General features: G+C 48.8%; 1 protein-coding gene across 1 annotated transcript; it reads right to left on the minus strand.

Moving 5' to 3' along the window:
- Positions 1 to 3,732: 3,732 nt before the first annotated feature.
- Positions 3,733 to 20,025, minus strand: NFAM1 (NFAT activating protein with ITAM motif 1). Its single transcript, XM_082308852.1, has 6 exons — positions 19,817 to 20,025; positions 17,350 to 17,688; positions 16,190 to 16,293; positions 12,876 to 12,977; positions 8,144 to 8,230; positions 3,733 to 5,459 (listed from the first exon to the last, which is right to left on the minus strand). The coding sequence occupies exons 1-6, from the start codon at positions 19,869 to 19,871 to the stop codon at positions 5,400 to 5,402; spliced, it is 747 nt and encodes a 248-aa protein (XP_082164978.1). The 5' UTR covers positions 19,872 to 20,025; the 3' UTR covers positions 3,733 to 5,399.
- Positions 20,026 to 21,828: the final 1,803 nt, after the last annotated feature.

Below are 21,828 nucleotides of genomic sequence, written 5' to 3' on the forward strand. Positions count from 1 at the left end.
GAACCTGAATTCTGTTCACAACTTCACCTCTGACCCTTGCAATTTTGGAAAAGCCATTTAACCTCCTGAGTTTCCATTAAGCTCCTGAGTCTCCATTTTTTCCATGTGTGAAGCTGAAACGTCATACTGAGCTTGCAAGGACTTCTGACATCTTTGATTTTAATGGCACGTGTCAGTGCCAAAAGCACCGTTAGCGGCATTACAGGGCTAGTTCTCTCACAAGGGAGGGAAGCTCACTGTGGTACAGGTATTTTGGGTACAATTATTACCCCTGGAAGTGCTCAGATATCATTGCATAAAATTGTAGGCAGACAAATCTTTCAGAGGGGATAGAAACCAGAGGCCCTGACTGGTTATTAAAAGACATAACATTTTGAAGAAGCCCATATGTTAGCTTTTCCATGTTCACCCTGTTCCAATTTGGATAATTACATTCTGACTCCTTAAAGCAGGGTAGCTGACCTGCCTGGCCCTACCAGCTGTATATCCAAATCTTCATGTGGCCCAGAGCGATACGAAAAGAGGAGCTCCAGGAGAGGTTCATCGGCTGGTGGGGAGAAAGACTCCCACCCAGAACGGGAGCCCTCCCCTCCCGCCTAAACGGTCTTTGCCTCAGGAGCTGACAACTTGCCCTCCTGTGTCACTTCTCACGGGAACCCTGCCTGGTATTGTCAAAGCGTCATCGCGCTTTGTCCCCAGGTGGCTGTGTTGTTGCAGCACTGGTGCTGCGAACCTTGCAGATCCACAGCTCGTACCACAGTTTGGCAGCTTAAAGGCCTGGTTAATAGTGAAGTACCTAGTAACATACTAGTTACTAATAGTAACGTGCATTTCTATTTTATCATTAAAAAAGAAAAACATTTTATCTCTGACAGTAAGTGGAGACTGGCTTACCCTAGAATCAAGCAAGAGAAGACACTGAACGTTCACATTCTCCTCTTCCCTTGGAGATCAGGTAGTCACAGGTGCTCTCTCACCTTCTCCTTTTTTATTTATAAACTCTTAATGATGCTTCACTGTGCATAGCAAATCTTGACCACCACAGAATCCCAAAACACAGAAAGAGCGGTATCTGAGCCATCATCAGCTTCCTGACACAGCAAAGAAGAGGAGCAGCATATGCTGCAAAGGATTTTTTCACCATGGACACCTAGTAAATTTTCCCAAACCCAAGATAAGATGCCATTTCCAAACAGTGAAAGAAAGTGGTGGCAGCTCCCAGCAGCCCCCAACATCTGGCCAATTTTGCATTTCGGATGCTAGTCTGACCCAACGATAAGTCTCAGCAGCCACTCTCCTGTCCCTCGCATGGGCAGCCCTGTGCCAAGACGCTGGTATCCAATGAAGCTATTTCTCCAGACTTCATGGATGCAAAGGAGGGGAACCTGTCCTGTCCCCATCTCTTCACAGGTGCTGGTGGCACCTGGGCCAAGGCACAGAGCTGTGAGGGGTGCCAGAGGCACCAACCCCAGGGGTAGAAGACCGTCATGGCTGGGGATGTTCTGCATGGCTGCAGGTGCCCACCCCTGGGAGCCTGTGGTCTGGGGGCTACCGGGGAGCTGGCAGGGGGATGTGGGCAGGCAGGGGACAGGAAAGGGAGCACAGAGGACCTAGGGCACCATCTGGTGGCTTCATTCACTGCCTTCCCTAAATCCCTGTCTCACAGGGTCACAGTATTGCATGGCCAAGGGCTGAAGAAACACCAAGTCTTTCCAAGAGACAGCCCAGCAGGAAGAAGAGACCCCTGCCCTTGGCCCAGACTCGCACACCCTTAGGGCACTGCTGGGTGGGACAGCGGTGCAAACCAGAGCAGTAACAACCATTTCACTTGGGTGCTGTTCAGTCAAGGACCTCCCTTGATGAAGAACCAGCCCTAGCTGGGTATTTAGAGATGATTTACAGTAGTGACACCCCTGGGAAGGAAAAAGAAGAGTAGAAGACAGAAGTGATGAAGGAGAACACCTTGGACTACACCTTGGACATACATTTCATTGTTGTTATCCACCACAGGAAGGTCTTTCTTATCTACAGATAAAGGCAAAATATAGTTGGCACGTTTCATACGACAGAACAGTACCCATGCAAGAGCTTGTCCTCTGCAGAAAAGGATGAAGCCAACAAACCAACGAACCACTCAAGTGCACCCTGTTTTTTGCCTTCTCAAATTAGGATTTGCTGTAAAGCATTGTGAAGGAGTTGTTTTAAAGGGACTAGATGACCTCAGTGTCACCAACAGCCTTTGCAGCAATGCCAGCTAAGACAGCACATGGAGGATGATGACGGTGAGAGATGGCATCCCTCAGGACCAAAGGCTCACAGCTGGTGGAGAGGGCAAAGGATCCTAGTGCTAACACGGCACCTCCTTTAGAAGGCGGCAGGCAGCACGTTTCCACCTCACACCGCTGCTTACTTTGATAATGGGTCTCCACTTCCCTGAAATCCTGTCAATACAAAGGGATCATTCAACACCTGGGAATCAAAGATTATACCACCGTAACCTGAGAGCATGCTCTGTGCATAACAGCACCATGCTGGGGGAAGCAAGTGGAGCTGAGGCCCTTAGGGACACAGTTTTTAAGAGGAATATTCAATACTCGTTTTAAAGCAAAACGTGTAGAGTGACTACAATCCTTAATTTCTCTTTCTTTTTTTCCCCCCCAATTGCTCAACATTTAAAAATGAACTCCTTTCCTCTTGCTAGTAATACTCATTTTCTGCATCTGTTCTCATGGGCCATAGAGCCAGGTAAGACAAAAAGACCAAATAACTGTCTTTTTCCTGAACAAATCTCTGCTACAAAGTAGCTATACTAATATTATATAAATTATATTTCCTAGTCTCTCCTACCTGTGCCTGAAGGCATTTCCTCATACCTCCTCAGAAAACTCTGTACCATTTAAAAACATGCCTGCTCTCACAGTCTTCTGCTTTATACCTTTCTCTCTCACCCAGTCTGATGCTACTGCAGCTGCCCGTGGCACACGATGCTAAAGAAGTGATATTAGCTTGTGGCTACGCAGGTTCAAAACTTCCTTTTTCTCGTGCAACAGCCTTTTACCCTTGAAGGGCCAATCCAAACCCCATTTAAATCAACACAGCGACTCCCCCCAGATTTGGCAAGCTTTGGAGCACAGCCCAGATCCCCAGACTTGCCAGTGTTTCTTGGAAATTTTTACTTTTTCATTTAATTGATCAGAATCCAATGTGATTCTTCCAGTACTTTAGCACTGACTGTTCTAGAATAGCCTTTTCTATTCCAAATACTGTTCTTCCTCTCATGTTTCATTTTAAACAGCTTCAGCTACTCAATATATAGAATTGTTCAGGCATAAATGTAAGAAACACACTATTTAAAAAGGTAAAACAGAAAGACGAATCAATTCACTGCAAAGTGAGATCCTTGCCAGGAAATTTCCAGTAGCACCCAGTATTTTTAGCATTTAGAAAATTTAAAAAGCAAAACACAAAAACTAAGCAGCATTATTTTGAAAGTTTTCACTTTTCATCTAATCCACCAGCTTCTGCTGAATATTTTATTGCCATACTGCAAGGTATTTATAATTCATCTCATCATTTCTTCAAATTTGTTAAGGAAAGGAGTTGTTATACCTGTACAATCCCCTGTAAATTCTGTGAACACAAATCTTTTCTGGTCATACTAGTAAACACTAAAATTGTTGACTTCAAAAATATTTATTTATAATTGTTGTGATCACTTAACAAATGGAAAACGGGTCTAATAAGCCATGGTGTCTATTCATTGCTCTTTCTGAAATGAATTCCTCAACACTGGGAAGAGAAAAAGCATTTTCCTGTGGTTAGAGAAAGTCCAAATTGCATGTTTGAAATCTCTTCTAATAAAAAGAGCAAAGCAATAAGCGGATTATCTCTTTAAACATAGTATAGGAAGGCTGGAGGCCCCGGAGACATTTTCCATAGCCTCTATCTCTGATGCATAGCAACATTATCTTCAACTAGAGAGGGTCCTATGACCCTGGAGCTCAATTTTAATTTGATCTTCTTCTTTAAAGAGGTTTCTATGATTCCTCTCAAGTTATGCTGCATATTCTTATTTTGGGTTGGTTTTGTTTGGTTGTTATTTTGTTGTTGTTTTTTAATCTGAGATAAAACAGCCTCAGCTTTTTGATCCACTGGTTTGATCGTGTTACATGGATATTTAATATAACCTCTTCCCTATCAGAACTAGAATATGCATCAGCACAAATGGTAGGCAAGTTCCAGCTGAAAAGAGAGAGGGGAGCTTGGATATAGGAAATTCACCTCTAGGGCGTCCCTCCCCGCTCCAGTGGTTCTAAGTTTCAGAACTGGTCGACCTGGCCAAATAATGTATGGGGGCAGGGGTAAAGGAGCCTTGTACACTTGTTGGGAAATACTGGCCAGCTGAAACAAAGGCAAACCTACTGGTTTTGCTGGGGCAGAGGTACCATGCCTGCTCCCACAGAGGCTCAAAACCCCAAGTGATAACAATGCCCATTGCCAAGAAGAACAGGGAATTGGGGGGCTCGGCTTGAACTTCTCTGGGCTGGAACCTGGCCCCAGACCCGCTTGGCTTATACAGCCCCAGCCAGGGAGTTTCCTCGGGTTCCCACCTCCTTGTTCCTCTTCCTTGTTGTGGAAAGGGCACTGCCACCGAGACATGTTGCCAAGCAGAGATATTTTCTCTTTTTTCCTTTTCTCCATCTTTATCTCTGCCTGTGCATCCAGTCCTCACTGTATACTGCTGATATTGCTGAAGGGAAAGCATTTACTCGGCGGCACAGATTTGAGTCAACGGAGTATGGTCACAGCAGGCATCTGTGACTACTTGATGGGATTAGCAGATTATGAGAAAGCATGTTTCACTGTGGGGTTCCTGAGAAAGGAAAAATGGGCAGGTGGATGCTTGGATCTCGGTTAAACTATGCATGAAGGCCTGATGGCCATGTCGGGAAAGCCGTAGGCACAGGATCAGATGGACTGCTGTAGGTCAGGATTGGAAGATCAAGCCAGCAAGCAGGGAGGTCTCTGGATTGTCCTATCATTTACAGAGGATTGAGATTTAATTATTTCAGCCAGGCCAGGTGAGAGAAACGTGCACAGATCTCATCTGTACCATTTCTAAGATACGTGTGTACTCGACACAAGCAGCTTTTCTTTTGCATCAGACAGCTTTGCTGCAAAATAGCTTTGCTGCATCAATGCAGACTGAGCCCCGGTGGGATCTGAACAGATGCATTCTGTTGTTAATGAAGGGCAGTTTAGAAGGAGCCAGGGGTTCGCAAGTCCCTCAAGGCTCTGCCCTGAAGTCGCTGTGGATCTCTGCAGAGAACTGGGGATGTCGGAGAGTAGTTCTGCCATACAGAAAGATGTCTGGTCCACACAGAGTCAGACTTTCCCTGTTAGATATTCTCATAAAATGTATCAAAGGATTCTTCTAGAGTTGCTTGCTTCTTAGGCGTCTGCAGAATGATGAAAAGGAGAAAAAAGAAATGGAGGAAAATTATTCAAAAGAAGATGAATTAATTCTTAATAAGCAGACACTGACGTTTGTTCTGTTAGAAATGGCTATAAGTGATCTGCTGAAACGGAAGCCACTACAGTGAGAAATGTTGCTCCGCCAGAGACGAACGTGACTAATCCAGCCCAAGGGATAAAGATGCCTCCTTTACTTGTCACTCTTCTCCCAAAAAGCTGTCAGACAGAGAGGGGAGGGAAAATTGGACTCGGTAAAAAAAATAAATCACTTTGGATTCTGTGAAGGAGGAATTCCCTGACCTCCTCAATCCTGTTTCTTCAACAGTCGAGTCTATTCCTCACAACCGCTCCTTGTGTAGACAAGGCGCTGACAGACTGATATTTTAAGCGCTGTGTGGCACAGGCCTGCTGTAAGCAAGGTTACACAGCAAGTAGCTGAAATGCCACCGGGTGAATGAAGCCCTACCTACACTAGCATTTTCTCTGTTGCCATCACCAAAGGGAAACATTTTACAAAAGCGCTGAGTGCAGGCACCTCCAAAGCATGTGGGATTAACCCCTCGCTACCCAAGCTGGCTGACAGTCCAGCACGACAGCATGCAAATGCTCTTGTTTCAGGGGCTCTCTGCCCTGCTTCCCTTTACAGCTCCCCCTCTATGCACAGCATCCCGCAGCAAGGGCTGTCCTGGACCCTCCGCAGCAGAGTCAGCTCCCGTTCAGCAATCCCAGCTCCCACTCACAGGCCAACCCCACTGGCCCACAAGTCTCGCTGTTAGGGAAAACACCCTGATACAGCCTGGCAAGGCCAGCTGGAGGACAAGTGTCCCAGGCGGTCACAGCCCAGGATGACTGAGAGGGAAGCTGATCAAGGTGCTTGCAACAGTAGTGGAAAGCACATTCAAATTCTCGTGTGCAGAGATCATGGGGCCCTGCCACTCACACTTCCCTTCCTTCTGACCAACACAAGAAGTGAGGACACTTGGTGGTGCCTGCTCTTGGCACGAGAACTCATCCCATCCCCTCTCTCTGCTTTCTTCTCCTTTGTTTCTCCCATCTCTGCTTCGACCTTTACCCCACGCTGGCTGAGACTACCAGCGCCAGACCCACTCACGCACAGATGCTCCTTTGCTCTTGCTTTGTTGCTTTGCTTCTGCTCCGTTTTACAGACCTGCTGCCCCCCAAAACGACGGTTGCATGGTGTGGGCCACACACAAGCAATTCAGCATAGCCCAGACAGCTCCACGGTAGGGAAAAAATAAACTGCATCTCATCATGCAGACTGAATCATTTCGAAGGGGGCAGCTGATAAAGGTATAGAGAAGAATAAATAGGACAGGGAAGAGGGATCAGGACCTGCTGTTCTCCCTATCCAACTAATTCAAAATGCAGCAAGAACACAAAACCAGGGATGCTGTCTCTTCCAGTGCATATGACGCACTGGGGTATAAGACAGCTTATATAAACCAACCCATCCTTCCTCTCAGTAATCAGATACCTACCACTGCCTTGGCTACCACCAATCTCTGTGGTGCCACAGCAGTAACTGCAGGAGGTTGGGACCAGACCACATGGCAAGTAGCTCTGACACAGACGAGGCCACTTGATTTTAGACCACCTTTTCCTAAAAGATGGGAGTTGTGAAAATGCCTCAGACACTGGAAAATACTGTCCTTCATGAAACAGAGGGATGGTGCCAACTGAAGCTGGCGCCATGCTCCACACTGCATGGGCAAGCTGGGGAACTCTCCCCAAGAGGACGTCAGTGGGAGGAAGCAGGAGACATTTTTCAGGAACATTGTCCAATGTTAGAAGAGTGAATATATTTTTTAAGCAGATAAGAGGTCTGGAGGGGAAAAGAACAACAAAGTTCTGAGGACAGGAAGGAAATGTTCCCTGGGGTGCCTGATGCAAGTTTCGTCCATATGAAACAGCTGATGCCTGCCAAAGGCAGGGTAGAGGGCTGCGTGGGCCTCTGGTCTGCTTCATGTGGCCCCCACAACTGATCTGCACCTGCATATTCCGAGTTGCAGCTACTTGCACTGTGAGCGGATTTAGTTCCTTGTCTCGTAATTCCCAGCCCAGCAAGAAGATCTGAGCCCAAAACGTACCCACCCTGCCTTTTCCTGAGCCCCAGAGCTGACAGAGACTGTATCAGCCCAGGCTCTGGTCAGACTGTCTTAGCTTCTGCTACCATGAAATGGCTCTCAGGTGCTTAATGCTGGTGAGAGCAAAGCTGTGTCCAGGGTCTGCCCCTGGTGCACAGATTCCTCTGCCCCAGAGGACTTCTCAGCTGCCTAAATAATCCGGAAAGGGCAATAGTGGGGACCAGCATCTGGCCAACTCTCCATGAACATCCGTCCCGTTCAGAGGGAGCAGCGATGCCAAACCCCTCAACGCCTTTCAGCGTACGTCATACAGCAAAGCATCTGCATGAAACCGGGACTGCCAGAACCGGTAGAGCTGCGGGAGCAAGGGTTCTGCCGGAAGAGGGAAGATAGGCTACATGTGCAGCCTAGCTGGTGAGTGGATGACACGTCCTCTTTTCCCCTTTCGGTGGGACTGCAGACACACTTACTGCCTTCTAGGGCCATGGCGTCTCTGTGGGTTTTCTTTCCCCACGTGCCCAGTGCATAAGGGATCTCTCCAAGAACAGGGCCCCAGCCCTTACCTTCCCTGGAGGACTCTTTCTGGGTGATGGGTTGTTTGTGTTGTTCTCGAGGATAGAATAGACATCAACTTGCTGCAAATCCAGGCACTGCACAGGGAAGAGAGACAAGAGCAGGAGTCAAATAATTTACTTAGGTTTAAGACAACTAATTGCCCACTGGGTTGTTTCCCATCTCATGCCTGACATTTTTTATAAACCTCTGCCATCTCCAAAATTTTGAAGTTCCTGACCTGAACTTGGGCAAAAAGAAAATCCTTTTCCCCTGAAATCTTTATGGTGAAGCTGCATGATCTTCCTTTTTCAGGCTCACAGAGACGGGCTTTGATATTACCTATCCTGTGTAAAGCAGTGGAGAACAATGCCAATGCCCCTGCCTCCCTCCGCTCCAAGTTGTCCCAGAATGCAGAATAAAGACCCCTCTGCCTCATGAAAGGATATTGTGCACCATGGGGACCACAGGTAACCAGCAGTGCTCTGCATTGCCCAAGACTGTTTAGGTGCCTGACACCCACAAGCTCTTGCCCATGGTTCTCATGGGCACACAAGGGTGAGAAGAGAGGTGAGGTTGAGGTCCTGAAGCACAGGGGCTGTTGAAAATGGGAAACCCTACACTGGGCATGATTTCTGTTTATTTTCTGGGGTTTTTCCCCAAGCCAGAACTCTCCTTTCTTCTTAGAGCGAGCAAAGAATAATAAAAAAAAAATCAATACACTCCCAGGCCCTCAAACATATCCGTGGTCCCACGCAGCTACACAGAGAAACACGCACACGCTCTACATGTGTATGCACCCGCTGGTCCCCCAGGTAATCGTGTCACAGGAGATGCGTGTCAGTTTGAGTGATGTTCCAGATCTGCCTGAAGGATCAAACATAACAATCAGGAGGACTTTTCCATGTGTGTTTCAAGGATGACAGCAGGTTGCCAAGGTGGCTGTTTCTCTGGCAACAGGAAGATGGGAGGAGCTCCGGCCGCAAGAGGGGCAGATGGTATTAGTGGAGAGACTGCAAAGGGAGCGAGGCGCCCTGCAACACAGCGAGGAGGACGAGCAAAACATGGAGGCTTGATTCTGGGGCTGCCAATCACCTGAACCCCCATCATTTCATCTGGACTTGCAAACGCTCAGCATCTTTCGGGATCGTGGCCAGCAGGACAGTGGTTTGAACAGGACCAGATGATAGAGGAGCAGCATTTGGGAGCAGGGCTTGGAACAAACAGGCACTCAGACAGGAGGGGGCCGCAGTGAACAGAGCACCACACGGCTCTCCTGTTCCCACTCCTCCTCCAGGAACAGTCAAATTATTTCACCTGTCTGCTTCCCACTCCCAACAACCCGCTTGCCTACACAGACATTCCCAACTATTTGCATGTGCACACAGAAAATCCCATTTCCCTGCCCTCATTTTCAATTCTCTTTGTGATGATTGCAGTGAGGACCTCATCCCGCGTGCTGCGCTCCCAGCAGCCTGGCTCCGTGTCCCCTTGGCAGGACAGGCAGCCTCTTTCACTGCTCTAGTCTGAAGCCACTTGCAAGCAAGAAGGATCCTTTTGGTGTTTAATCTCCAAAAAGGATTCCCTCCCTCCACAAGCCCTCTTCCCATGGAGGCTGTTGACAATGCCGGTCCTTTGCTGGCCAGTTGGAAAGCTGGTGTCTCCAACCGCCATTTGCAAATTAATTACTTTTACTTGGTCACTGACCACCTGCTACTGTCACAGCAGAGGCACACAGGCCTCTCCTCCATGCTGGCAGATGCCTTCCCGTCCCCAAGCAGCCTCCTTGTCTCCCTCGCACTGGGAAAAACTCCTGTGCTCTGGAACCTGCCTGCGCCACAGGAGTTCTGTTTTGCTGCTCAAAAAAGCTTGTTTGAAGTGTAAAGCGGATGAAGCGAGCCCCTCGGATCATTATTTCCAAGCTGCTCGTTAACTAGGCAGCTAAGCGGGAAGACAGAGGAAAATACAGGTTTGGGTCTGGGCAATGCAGTGAGGTAGAGCTGCTCTGGGGCTGCAGGAGGACAAAGAGGTCAAGGAACACCGGGCAGCATAGTAGCAGCAAAGTGGGTGCCCAGCTGCCCCCTTATTACCAGGGCTTTTTGCTACCTGCTGCTTTTCACTGTGTACGCCCACCCCCAGGGACCACGAGGTAAACGGTGGCACCTGGAAGAGCCAGTGGGGAGGGCATTTGCTCCTAGGGATGTTCAGCAGGATGGCTTTGCAGAAGGTGGGCTAAAACCCTTCCCACACCAGGGGTGGGTGAGTCTTGCTGCCAGTGCACGGAGCATTTAATGAGCTGCACCAGTCGGTTCCAAGCCCTTACTTTGATGTCCAGTGCTGCCTCCTGTTGCTCCTGCTCCCAGTTGCAGGCCTGCAAGGACACTGTAGTTCCTTGACCCGACTTTTTTCCAGACTCTGACCTCTTGCTTTCCATCACAGATGGCACATCTAGCACGTGCTGGCCTCCTGTCCCATCCCCTAATCTCTGACCTTCTTTATCTCATCACTTGGGAGTTACTTCTCACTTGTCATTCACTTTTCCTTGCCTTACCTCACCTCAATGCTGACCAGAGATTTCTGCCCTCCCTGTGAAGTGTTCAACACCTGATGTAACACCAACAGGTTTTCACAACACACCTAATTTCAAACGCAGTTTGCAGGGCTGGGTTTATACTGTGCAGAGTCCCAACAAACTTTAGCAGCGGGGCACCAGAGTCACCTTTCAAAGGAAATAAGGTCTATTGACTTCCCACTCCCCTCACCTGTCCCGAGGGCCCGTCCAGTGTAGGGTCTCCGCCCCAGAGCTCTCACCCTCTTTCCCCCATTAACTTCCCCGTTACACCTCGCAGCCCCGCGCTCCCCCCTCCTCGCCTCGCAGCCCTGCTCTCACCACATGCGGTGTCTGCGGCAGGAGTTGCTGCTTCATGCCTGAACGAGTCACCCCGCAGCAGCTGGTCCGCGATCAAGCAACCTCCCGTGGGCGGGCTGGTAGCCCCCAGCAGGCAGGAGATGGTCCGAGGCTGCCTGCAGCTCTGCCAAAGAGGGCTGAGCCACCTGCCCTGCACACCAGGCTGGCTACAAGCCCCACACAGCTGGCTTGTGGCGACCAGGCTTCGGGGGAAGGTCGGCTGGGCCAGGTCCACGGGGCTCCTGCAAGCACAGGGGCCCAGCCAGCTCCTGGGACTGCCTGTGCCTAAGGCTGGCTCTGCTGGCTTGCTATATTAGCCTTAGTGGGGCCTCCTGAACAGAACAACATGATGAAACATGTAATTAAGATGGAGCTAAGGATGCATGACGAGGCCGACTGAGCGAGAAATGGATTTGATTTTTTTTTTGTCTCCTTGCAGAAATCATCCACTTCAGCAGGAAACTACCCATTCGGATTTTTATAAGCCCAAATTAAAAAGAAATTACTGGATACAAATGAAAAGGTTTATAACCTGCAACCTCCTTTACCCAAAGCATTGCTTTTGCCCAGGATAAACATATCACATCATACAATATATAGTGCTTTCTTTTAAACCTCTACTCCAAAAATGAAAGGGCCACAAAACAGTGCTCCCCCACCGGCAAAGTGAGAATGAGAAGGGAGCAGGCGCATCCTCTTTTTCATATCTGCCCCCTATCAGGTCTCTGGCCTCCTTGGCAGAGCTTTGCTCGTTTCTGTAGTATATTCTCCAGAGCTTTGTTTTGTTTAGTTTAAATGATTAATGCAGCAAAGCTTACAGGTTTTCCTCAGAGAGACTTTTCCAGCCCTTATAAACCTCGCAGTCAGAAAGGTTTCCTGATATTCAGGCAACATCCTTTTCTACTGACTTTCATTTTATTCCTCCTCGTTTGTCCCACAGATCACTGGGGGGGGGAACCCTTCCCTTCATAGTGGAGCAGCCCTCCCATGGGAGTAAAAGGAGAAAAAGGAATCCATTTTAAATGGAGCTGGATCAGTTGTCAATGGGATTAGGGGTCATGGTTACTTGAGGTAGCTGAGGTCTGAGCCTGACATTTCAGGAGAGCCACTCCAATCCTATTACCTATGACACTGCTGCTACTGGGCTCAGGGAGTGGGAGCAGTCAGTGTTCCCCAGTTTGAGAAATGGAAAAAGGAGATCCTATGCAATGAAAAGGGAAATGTTCCAAAAAAGAGACTCCCTTCACTTTCTTCCTGCCCTTTTCCCCCCGAGAGCTAGTCAGCCTGCTCAGGACTGCAGTGGTCCATGACACTGACACCGGTGAAGGTGTCATAGCAGGAGCTCTAAACAGCTGAGGGTGCTGTGGGGGGCACTGCTCTCTGCCCCCTTCCTGAGCCATCATTCTCCAGCTGGGGGGGCAAGTCCTTGAGACACTCTGCAGTACAAAGTGGGGCTGAGATCCCCTCTTCCTTCCTGACTTCTGGAGACCCTTCTACCTCTACCACCAGGAACCCTCGCTGACCCCACACTTGCTACTCTGTGCTGCCACACTGCTGGCCGAGGGAAGGGTGCTGCCCAGCAGGGCATGGTGCAAGGGTTTGCACTGGGGAGGCCACGAGTGGGACCAGGATGGAGACACACAACACGCACAGTCCTGAGGGGAGCTAAGCAGGGCAGAGCACAGGAGCAAGGTCACCAGTACCAGGCTGGTATGCAGGTATTGCTTGTGTTTCATATCATGATACTGGCATTCTCTGTACCATGGCAGAGCACGGAAAGGAAGGGCTGTACCATGATGCGGACAGAAGGGATGGAGGGCAATTCTGGTACTCACATCATAGAGAGGAGGTGGTGGTGGTGGTGGGCTGGCTGAAGGGGGCTGCGTTTCCACCTTCTGTCTCAGGATATTTAGCTGGTTCCTTCTAGGGCACAACACCTGCTGAGGACAACACACCAGATGACACATTTGGAGAAAACACCATCTCCCCAAAGATGAAGTGAACACCAATGTCATGTCAAAGCCAGCTGCTCACACACCCGCTGAGTGCTTCCACAGCAGAGTGCTGGTACTTTCTGCACAACGCGGGCTGGTCCCTTTCCTCACCACAGGGTAAAATGGAGGAGTCTGGTGACTTACACTGGAGCAGTAGAAAGGAGACCTGGGATCTCTGTGTACATAGAAATCACTTCCACCACCGTGCTGGTTTTGGCTGGAACAGAGTTAATTTTCTTCACAGTAGCTAGTATGGGGCTATGTTTTGGATTTGTGCTGAGAACAGTGTTGATAATACAGGGATGTTTTCCTTATTGCTGAGCAGTGCTTGCACAGAGTCAAGGCCTTTACTGCTTCTCACCCCACCCCACCAGCGAGCAGGCTGGGGGGGCACAAGAAGCTGAGAGGACACAGCTGGGACAGCTGACCCCAACTGACCAAAGGGATATCCCACGCTGTATGACATCATGCTCAGCATATAAAGCTGGGGGAAGAAGAAGGAAGGGGGCAACGTTGGGAGCGATGGTGTTTGTCTTCCCAAGTAACCGCTACGCGTGATGGAGCCCTGCTTTCCTGGAGATGGCCGAACACCTGCCTGCTGATGAGAAGCAGTGAATGAATTCCTTGGTTTGTTTTGCTTGTGTGTGCAGCTTTTGCTTTACCTATTAAACTGTCTTTATCTCAACCCACAAGTTTTCTCACTTTTACTCTTCTGATTCTCTCCCCCATCCCACCAGGGTGGGGAGTGAACGAGTGGCTGTGTGGGGCTTAGTCGCTGGCTGGGGTTAAACCACAACAACCACTGAAACTCAGCTGGACGGAGGGTGTAAGTATTTAACAGCACACAACAGTGCTGTAGAATAGGGATTAAAGCAGAGCCCTGTTCAAAGTGTGTGTGGGAATTTCAGAGAGGCAAAATGCAGTGACTCCCAGGATTTAGCTGGGAAGCTTTTGCTAACATGCAGAGTCCAGAGAAGAGCACCAGATGACCATTAGTGATGACATATGGTCAGTGATACACTAATGTGCAAGTCCTGCATGGAGCTGAAGGAAGAAGGTCTTTTCCTCTGAAACGTTTCTTGCATCGGATGAGTTCTCCTTGAACACGCTCCATTCATGCACAGATATGGGTTAGCCCTGCTCAGCAAGCAAGAGAGGAGGCAGAAATGGCAGAAGGCTTTGCTAAGTATCTCTGTTCTAATTCGGAAAGAAGTGGGATGATTATATTCACATCACATGAAAATGATGAACTGCTTTCCAGTCCATTAGTAACTAAGGAGGATGCTAAATAGCTTCTCTTAAAGATAAACATTTTTAAACCAGCAGGTCTGAGCAAGCTGTGGTGAGAAATATGGGCTGTGTTCTGCAGGAGGGCAAATGTAATGACTGCACAATCTCTTTGGGCCCCAAGGACAGCCTGTAGGTCTGAGACTTGCTGGCCCACCTCAAAACCTAGAGATGCCAATCAGCAAGTCATGACAATGCCTCCCTCCTCATCCCCATGGAGACACTGTCTCTGCAAGCAGAGATGAGGGCCTGTCTCCAGCCTAGTCACTCTGCTGCTTACGCTCCTTCCCCCTCCATCAGACTGCCTGCAAGGTAAGTCTCACGAGATTAGCAGGTCTGCCGACTGCTGCCATTCTGTTTTCAACCTCATGATCTCTGACTGTGTGTGCTGAAGCCTGATGCTCCTTGGAGTCATAGGACTGTACCAGCAGCACAGCCTCCACACAACAATGTATGCAGGGAGTCTGCTGTCGTGGTGGCAGAGAGCAGGTTGAAAGAGTAAGTATGGGGGATACTCTACCTAGAAAACAACGATCCCCAAATTACATTCTAAAAGATATCAGTTTTTTTTAAGTCAGCCTTGAGATCTCTGGAAGAATGCAGAGGATGCTGTTTTGAACGCCTGAGGGTGGCAGTACTAGGAGCAGTAGGTTTTCCCCAAACAACAGGGATTCCAGTATCACAACTCCAGAGTTTTTTCCACAGGGCCCCTGTCTCATCCAGATCTTTCAGCCCTACGTTTGTCTTTTCTTCTCCTGCTCTCTACATCCTTTCTTCCCCACTCCTGGTTTCCCCTTTGCCCTCAGCTACTCATCCCAGCTTCCACTTCCTTACCCAGCTGGTCCCAACCTGTGCCACTGGTCTGCTCACCTGGGGGGCCCTGTCAGGCCAGTCTTAACACCCTCCTTCAAGCTCCAGTGCTTCCTCACTCTGGATTCCAGTCCCAGTTGCCCTCCTGGGGCTCCATCTTCCAGCCTCACAGAATCACTGCTGTTGGAAGGTGCCTCTGGAGATTGGCTAGTCCGATCCCCCTCTGCTCAAAGCAAAGTCAACTAAAGCAGGTTGCTCCTCAGGTCCTTGTCTCTCTCTTTTTTCCCAGTTAGTTGGGACTTCCACCCAGGCTTCCTCGGGATCCTTGTCCTGACCTTCCCCTCTCACCCTCTCTCCTAATGTTTTCTCTGCCAAACACATGCCCAAGGCTCTGGTCCCCATCCCCTCCACACTGCAGATTGTTTTCGTCTATGGTGCCCGAGCCATGGCTCGGGAACGCAGTTGCACAGTCTCATTGCAATCAGGTTGCACCCTTGCACCAGAGTAGCCCCCATCTTGAAACAGGATTAGAAACAGGGAAAGTCCTGCCCTCCTCCTGCCACCAGGGCTGCAACAGACTTGCTTGGGTGCACAGGGTGTTACCTGTCTGACTGACACCGTGTGAAAAGGCAGCCTCGCAGGGGCTCCTTTAGACAACTGAGCTGCTAAATTGACAAGAACCACGACTGAGCATGCACAAACTGCAGTTTTCCAAAGACCCATCACAAGGCTACATCTCCTTGAACATTCTCAGGGGCAGCACACTGCTAGTGTGACTTCTTGCCCTGTGTCAGATCCTTGCTCTAAAGCAGAGCATGCCAGAGTCAAAATGATTACCAGAATTTCTTTAATGGACAAATCAATGACTCGTTTTGTCTTTCCTGTAATCTTTTTTCTCAGAAAGACTGAACTTAAAAAAAGAAAATAAACCTGAGGCAGACACCCAGCATGGAAAATTTCAGCACGGGGACTTCCGATTCAGCCAAGTTAGAAGCAAGTGAAATAAATTCCTAGAATGGGTCGTGTCAGGTATTGCTTTTTATTTGGTTATAACTTGCCTTTCTTTTCCACAGAAGCAGAACTGTTGCTGTGATGCTCAATGCAGCAAGTGGAATGGTAATGAGGATTGCCCACTCATAAGAGGTCTCTACATACCCTTTACCTGTAAGAAAGAAGGCAAAAGATTCACAGTGTGAGTAGAAGTTACAATCCTGCTGCATTTTTAACCCTGGAAAGAGCCTTGAGAGAGCTAAAATACAGAAGCAGTGCAGAATACGGAGGCACAGATGCACACACTCATCAAAACCTAGTCTGACTGAACAGAGAGCGGGGTGCAGCTGAAGAATCACGCAAAAGAGACAGGATATAAGCAGCTGCACTTCATGTGGATTAGAGGGAGGTGACGTAACTATGAGAGCCAAGAAAGGTGGTAGTTAGAGGCTGGCGAAGGTCTTCAGTGGTAGGGGCAAAAAGACAGATGGTGGAAAGCACACAGGCCACACAAACTAGCAGGGTGGGTACTGTAGGCATCCTCTGACCAGTGTAGCAAAGCTCTTTTGTCACAGCTCTTTGCATTTACACTTTCTAAGAAGTTTTTCATACCCAGCATTCAGTAATGCAAATCCAGCCAGTCAGCAGCACGCATGTCCTTATCACTTTTCTGTAACATTCTTCTTATCATGACCTGAAGCTCTTCCTTGCTTTCCAGTCTGCGCATTGATGGAACAACCGACCCCTCGTACCACATGGAAAAGGGGAAGGGATTATGGTGAGCCCCTAACCTGTTCGTGAGCCCCTAACCTGTACATCTGATTACGGCGAGCAGCCTAACCACTGACCTTGTGTTCAACCGTCCCTGTCACAGTGCTACAGGCCAAACCGCACTGTGTCCTGGGCACTGACACCTGAAAGCACCCTCTGACCCCGTGCCCAGGCTCCCTGGTTAGACCCTGACGTTACGCCTGCTATTCCCAGGAGGCTGTGGCAGGGCAGATATAAATTACTGCACCTTCATGTCCCCATCTGTGCATTGGGAACAGTAGCACAGGTCACCTGTGTAAAGCGCATTCAACTCTGATGGCATTAAGTATTGGGCATAAATTATTATTCCCACCTGACTTTATAGCATGTTTGGGTGGAGGAAAAAAAGAGCAAAGATCATCTTTTCCTAGCAGCCGATTTTTAACCACCTGCCCTTCCTTTCTGGTTGTTCACTTACCTCTAGCAAGGACAAACACTCCCTTTCCCATTTTCTCGATGCCATTCCATTTGACCTTGCAGTAGTATGTGCCAGTAGAAAAGGTGTTTCCAAGTGGTACGATTCCGTGGTCGTAAGATATAGTAGCAGTCTCATTCTCTTTTCCAGAAGGGATGACTACGTTTTCCGACCTATTATAGATGGATGTTTTCTGGCCCAGGGAATTAATCCAGTAATAGAAGATTGAAAATTTGGTGTATTTCGGCATGTAAGGGAACTTGACTTCACAGGGGATGGATATTCCTTCCTTGAATAGTGCGACCTGGATCGGAGGTTTCTGCTCTACACCGAAATTTCCCCCTGTAAGGGTAATAATTGTTAGCAGTCACCTAACATCACTTTAAGCCAGGGGAGGACTGCTGCCCCAAAGACAGGGTCACACAGTGAAAATAACCGTCTGTCAGGAAGCGCCCCCGTAGCACGCAGTGTCGGCCCTTGTCAGAAATTGAGTGATTCAGAGCGTGTGCCCTGTGTGATCTGCCACATCTCTTAGGTAATTGCTGCGTGATCTGCGATAGCCTGTTGCATTCACAGGCTTCCCCTTTTCCCTTGTGAGCTCCTCCGTACAACACCAGCACGCAAAAAGACAGGAAATGAAGGAGGAAGTGAACTGATTTTGCAGTGGCGTGAGACTGTATTTACAGCGGATGAATAGAAAGCAATTTTCCAAGACAAACGCTAGCTGGACGTCTCCTGAAACTCCGGAGTTACAAACCTCTGCTTGGGCGTCTACGTGTGCCCACGTGATGACTCTGCGCCATTGAAGGTGCTGTACGCAAGCAGGTGTTATCGGTGGGACCGTGTATTTCTGAAGCACGAGTGAGGAAGGAAATTGCATATTCTGCACGGGGGCCAGCACCGGGGCCATGACAAATAAGGCACAGCTTAACCACTCCAAACTTTTGCTGCTGTAAATGGGCAGCAAAACGCGACTCAGTGCTAGATATGGGAACTACCTGCAGAAGGCTGCAGATCTTAAGTATCTATACGTGACAGTATCTTAGGCAGAGAGATGGGAGATCATGCCCTTCATGGGCTTCCTCCTTACACAGACAGGGCTGTTGAAAGTGATCTATCACTGCAATTCAGTAGACAATGATGTCGGGAGTTACAAGAGAGGATGAATAAGCACAGATGGTGAACCACACCATAGTTCACTCACTGTTTTGTTTAATAAAAAATAAAAAAAGCTAAGAGTAAGCCATGGGCTAGTAAGGAGCCTGGGGTACCGGACCTCTTTCTTTGGCTTCTCAGCCAAATCTGGGTTTAACATCAGGCAGTCTCTGGGTCTATTTGTTTGGCAGCTGACATAACACCACACATCAAGCAACTTAAGAGGAAGCCCATGCAAACCATTGCTGTTTTTAAAAAGGGGACCTGGAAACTTACACATGAGTATTCTTACAAAATGAAGGATTCTTTCAGAGACATGAAAATAGAAAGGGAAAAAAAAGTAGAGAGAGAAAGTAGGGGATGGGCAGGCTTTTCTATTCATGCTTTTGATGGGATTCCCTGGGGTTCTGCATCTATGAACAGGCTCATAACAAGGCATTAAAGCTGTCCCAGAGCACAGCCGGGCTTGCTTTCCTGTCATCGTGCACTAACGCCGCATCGCAACAGCAGCATCACCTGTGCACAGCGGGACTCGGCATCGGAAAAGGCAACTTGGACTTCGTGCTGCTGAATGCCGAGCATTGAGGAAGCGTTGTGGGGGGCAATAATGGAGGGGGGGCACGGCCACTGTCCAGAAAGGACTGTTGGGAAGTAACATCCATTAAGGAAAATCCTCTACACATGACATAGCCAGGGACAATAGCCTGAGAGTGAGGAAGAGCTTAGGTTACATCACCAGAAAAAGGTTCTTAGCTGTAAAAGCAACTGAGATACAGTACAGTCCTAAGGGACGTGCTCATTCCTTGTGAGTGCACAGTACTGTGTACGCTAGATACAGTATTACGGCAAGACAGCAACAGAAAATCCTGCAGACACTGTGGGAGCGATAACCTGAGGGGTCTCTTCTGGGCCTTATTTTCTAAAATCATTCATCATTCATCATCCTTCTCCTCATCTCTAACCAGCAGAACACACATGAATATAGTTTCTATACAAGCCATGGCTAAGCACTGGTGTAACAAAACAGAGGAGAGATCCATCTTCTTACAGTATCCCAGGAGCCATTAGCTTGAGAAGAACATGCCAGGGAAAAAGCCAAACCATTTTATTTAGGTTATCTAACCCTTCTCCCATGCTGCCCCTTTCTTGAGGATTCTCTCTCTCAGCTTTGAAATGCTTAAAAGCCAGAAATAGCAGCAGCGTGCAAATTCCTAGAGGGGATGTCTGGAAATTAGCAAAAGATAGCAGCTGGAACTGCTCTAATATGAACAAACGTGAGAGTAAACAAAAGGGATAAAAAAAATTGCTTTTTTACCTTCACACTGAAGCAACCAAAGAAACAGGAAGATGACTTTTAGATTAGAGGCCATGATGGGGGTCAAAGGCTGTAAAAAAGCAACCAGATACGAAGATCCAAAAGGCGTAAGAGATGGGGGGTTGTCAGGTGTTTCCACGCCAGGGCAGCCGGTTGATCCCCTCCCCTTTGTGAAGGGACAGGCGGGATGAACACACGCTGCTTTTGGCAAGCTGTTCCTGGCAGATGCAGGATCTTCTGCTTTTCGGTCAGACTCCTCCCTGCGCCAGGGTTCATTTCTCGGTACTGTTGCGACGGTGTTACACCTACCGGTGGGTGTCCAAAGATTAGACCATAAGCTCTTTAACGCATAGAGCTTTGTCTACTGATGACCGTAAAATATCACACGCATTTGAAGTGAACTTTGTCACCTTCCACAGTGACCGAAGCCCCATATTGGCATATGGAAAAAAATGTGCTTTGATGCAGATTGAAGCCATTTGAGGTGAATGTGGTCAAATTCAGTGAAAGATTCAACTGACTCTGGAGCGATGGATGAGCTTAAAAGTGGCACAGTGGGATTTTTACCATAATTTTGCAAGGTTTTGTTTACACAGTTGTTTTGGAACAGCTATTGCCAATTATCTCACTGCATGGACCATCCAGGCTTTGGAGTAAGGGCACCTTACTTTAAATTATCTTAATGGAGTGCTTTGTTCACATGGGGAAGCTACTGGGCAGTGCCACAGGGTGTGGGTTCAGGGCAGAGCAGCACCATCAAACTCCTTTTTAATGTGAACACTCAAGTGTTGGATCCCCTGTTCTGCCTTCAACATGGAAAACAAGTACCCGCACCAGCAGTCAGTACAGAGGAACGGCTCCGCTGTCCTCCTGACTGCGCAAAACCTCCCTCCGCAGCCAGCTCCTCCACTAGGTCACTTTGGAGGAAGGCGCTTATATTCCAGAAGTGAGAGCAACCAGACAGCGAATTCATCCCTAACAGCTGTGATGTTTCAGATCCACACGACGCTGGCTCTGAATCAGCTTCGCAACACAGGCAAGCCTTAAGAAATCTATTGTAGGGAAATCTAAGGAGAGCGCTTTGAAGAAGAAAACCCTCTCTTTGTGGGAGGATCCTGCCGCCTATACTCATGAAGAGTCTTTGATTTCGACGAAAGCTTGTTTTTAGCTAAGACATCTGCAATGCAACAGCTGAGCAGCGTCTGACTCAAAAAAAACCTGACATCTGAGAGGTCTTCACTTCTCTCTAGGCAGCTTCCTCCTTTCACGCTTCTTGTGGGACATTTGCACTGCCCACAAGAAAGCACTTTGCTGCAATTTCAAGGGTGCCTGCTCATACAGGTGCTGGGCTGTGGAGACTGGTGGGGGCTGGCCGTGCTGGGAAAGACCTAAGAAGGTAGATGAGCCTGTAAACTGCCCGTAGTCAAAGTCACTCTCCACTGGTTGTTTTATCCCCGCAGTTTGTAGGAGCGAGGTTTGCTCCAAAGCAACCTTTGGTTTACAGCATTTTTCCTCCTCTTCAGCCTGGGACAGGTCCTCAGGAGGAGAAAGGGGTCTTGACACAGGGGGCGGCACGCAGCTGCGGCCCCCTGAGCCCAGGGATGGCTCCGGTACCTTGCTGAGAGCCCTGACAGATGGAGAGAGGAGCAAGTGGCTTTGTGTGGCTCTGCGAGGCTGGTGCAGCAGCTGCACTCCTCCAGGGAAGGTTTAGCTCAGATTAGCCAAAACCAACTCCTCTCCCCAAGACGTGCCGACGTGAGTTGCACAGGGCTGGTCTCAGCTGGAAATCGCTCCTCGCAGGTCTTAACGCTGAGCAGCAAGGACAATCAAGAGCGGTAACAAGACACTTGGGGCCCACTTGGTATTTCAGATATGTAGGCACCGATCAGGCAGCTGTGGCTCCGGGGGGCTGTGGGGTTACAACAGCGCTCAGCAGCATTTCTCAGGCCTGAACGGCATCTCAAGGTAGTTGGGGCAGGGAGGGAGAAGGGGGCAGGGGCTTACTACCCTCC

Source organism: Platalea leucorodia (genome assembly GCF_965183815.1).
Source record: "Platalea leucorodia genome assembly, chromosome: 4".
Classification (NCBI taxonomy): domain Eukaryota; kingdom Metazoa; phylum Chordata; class Aves; order Pelecaniformes; family Threskiornithidae; genus Platalea; species Platalea leucorodia.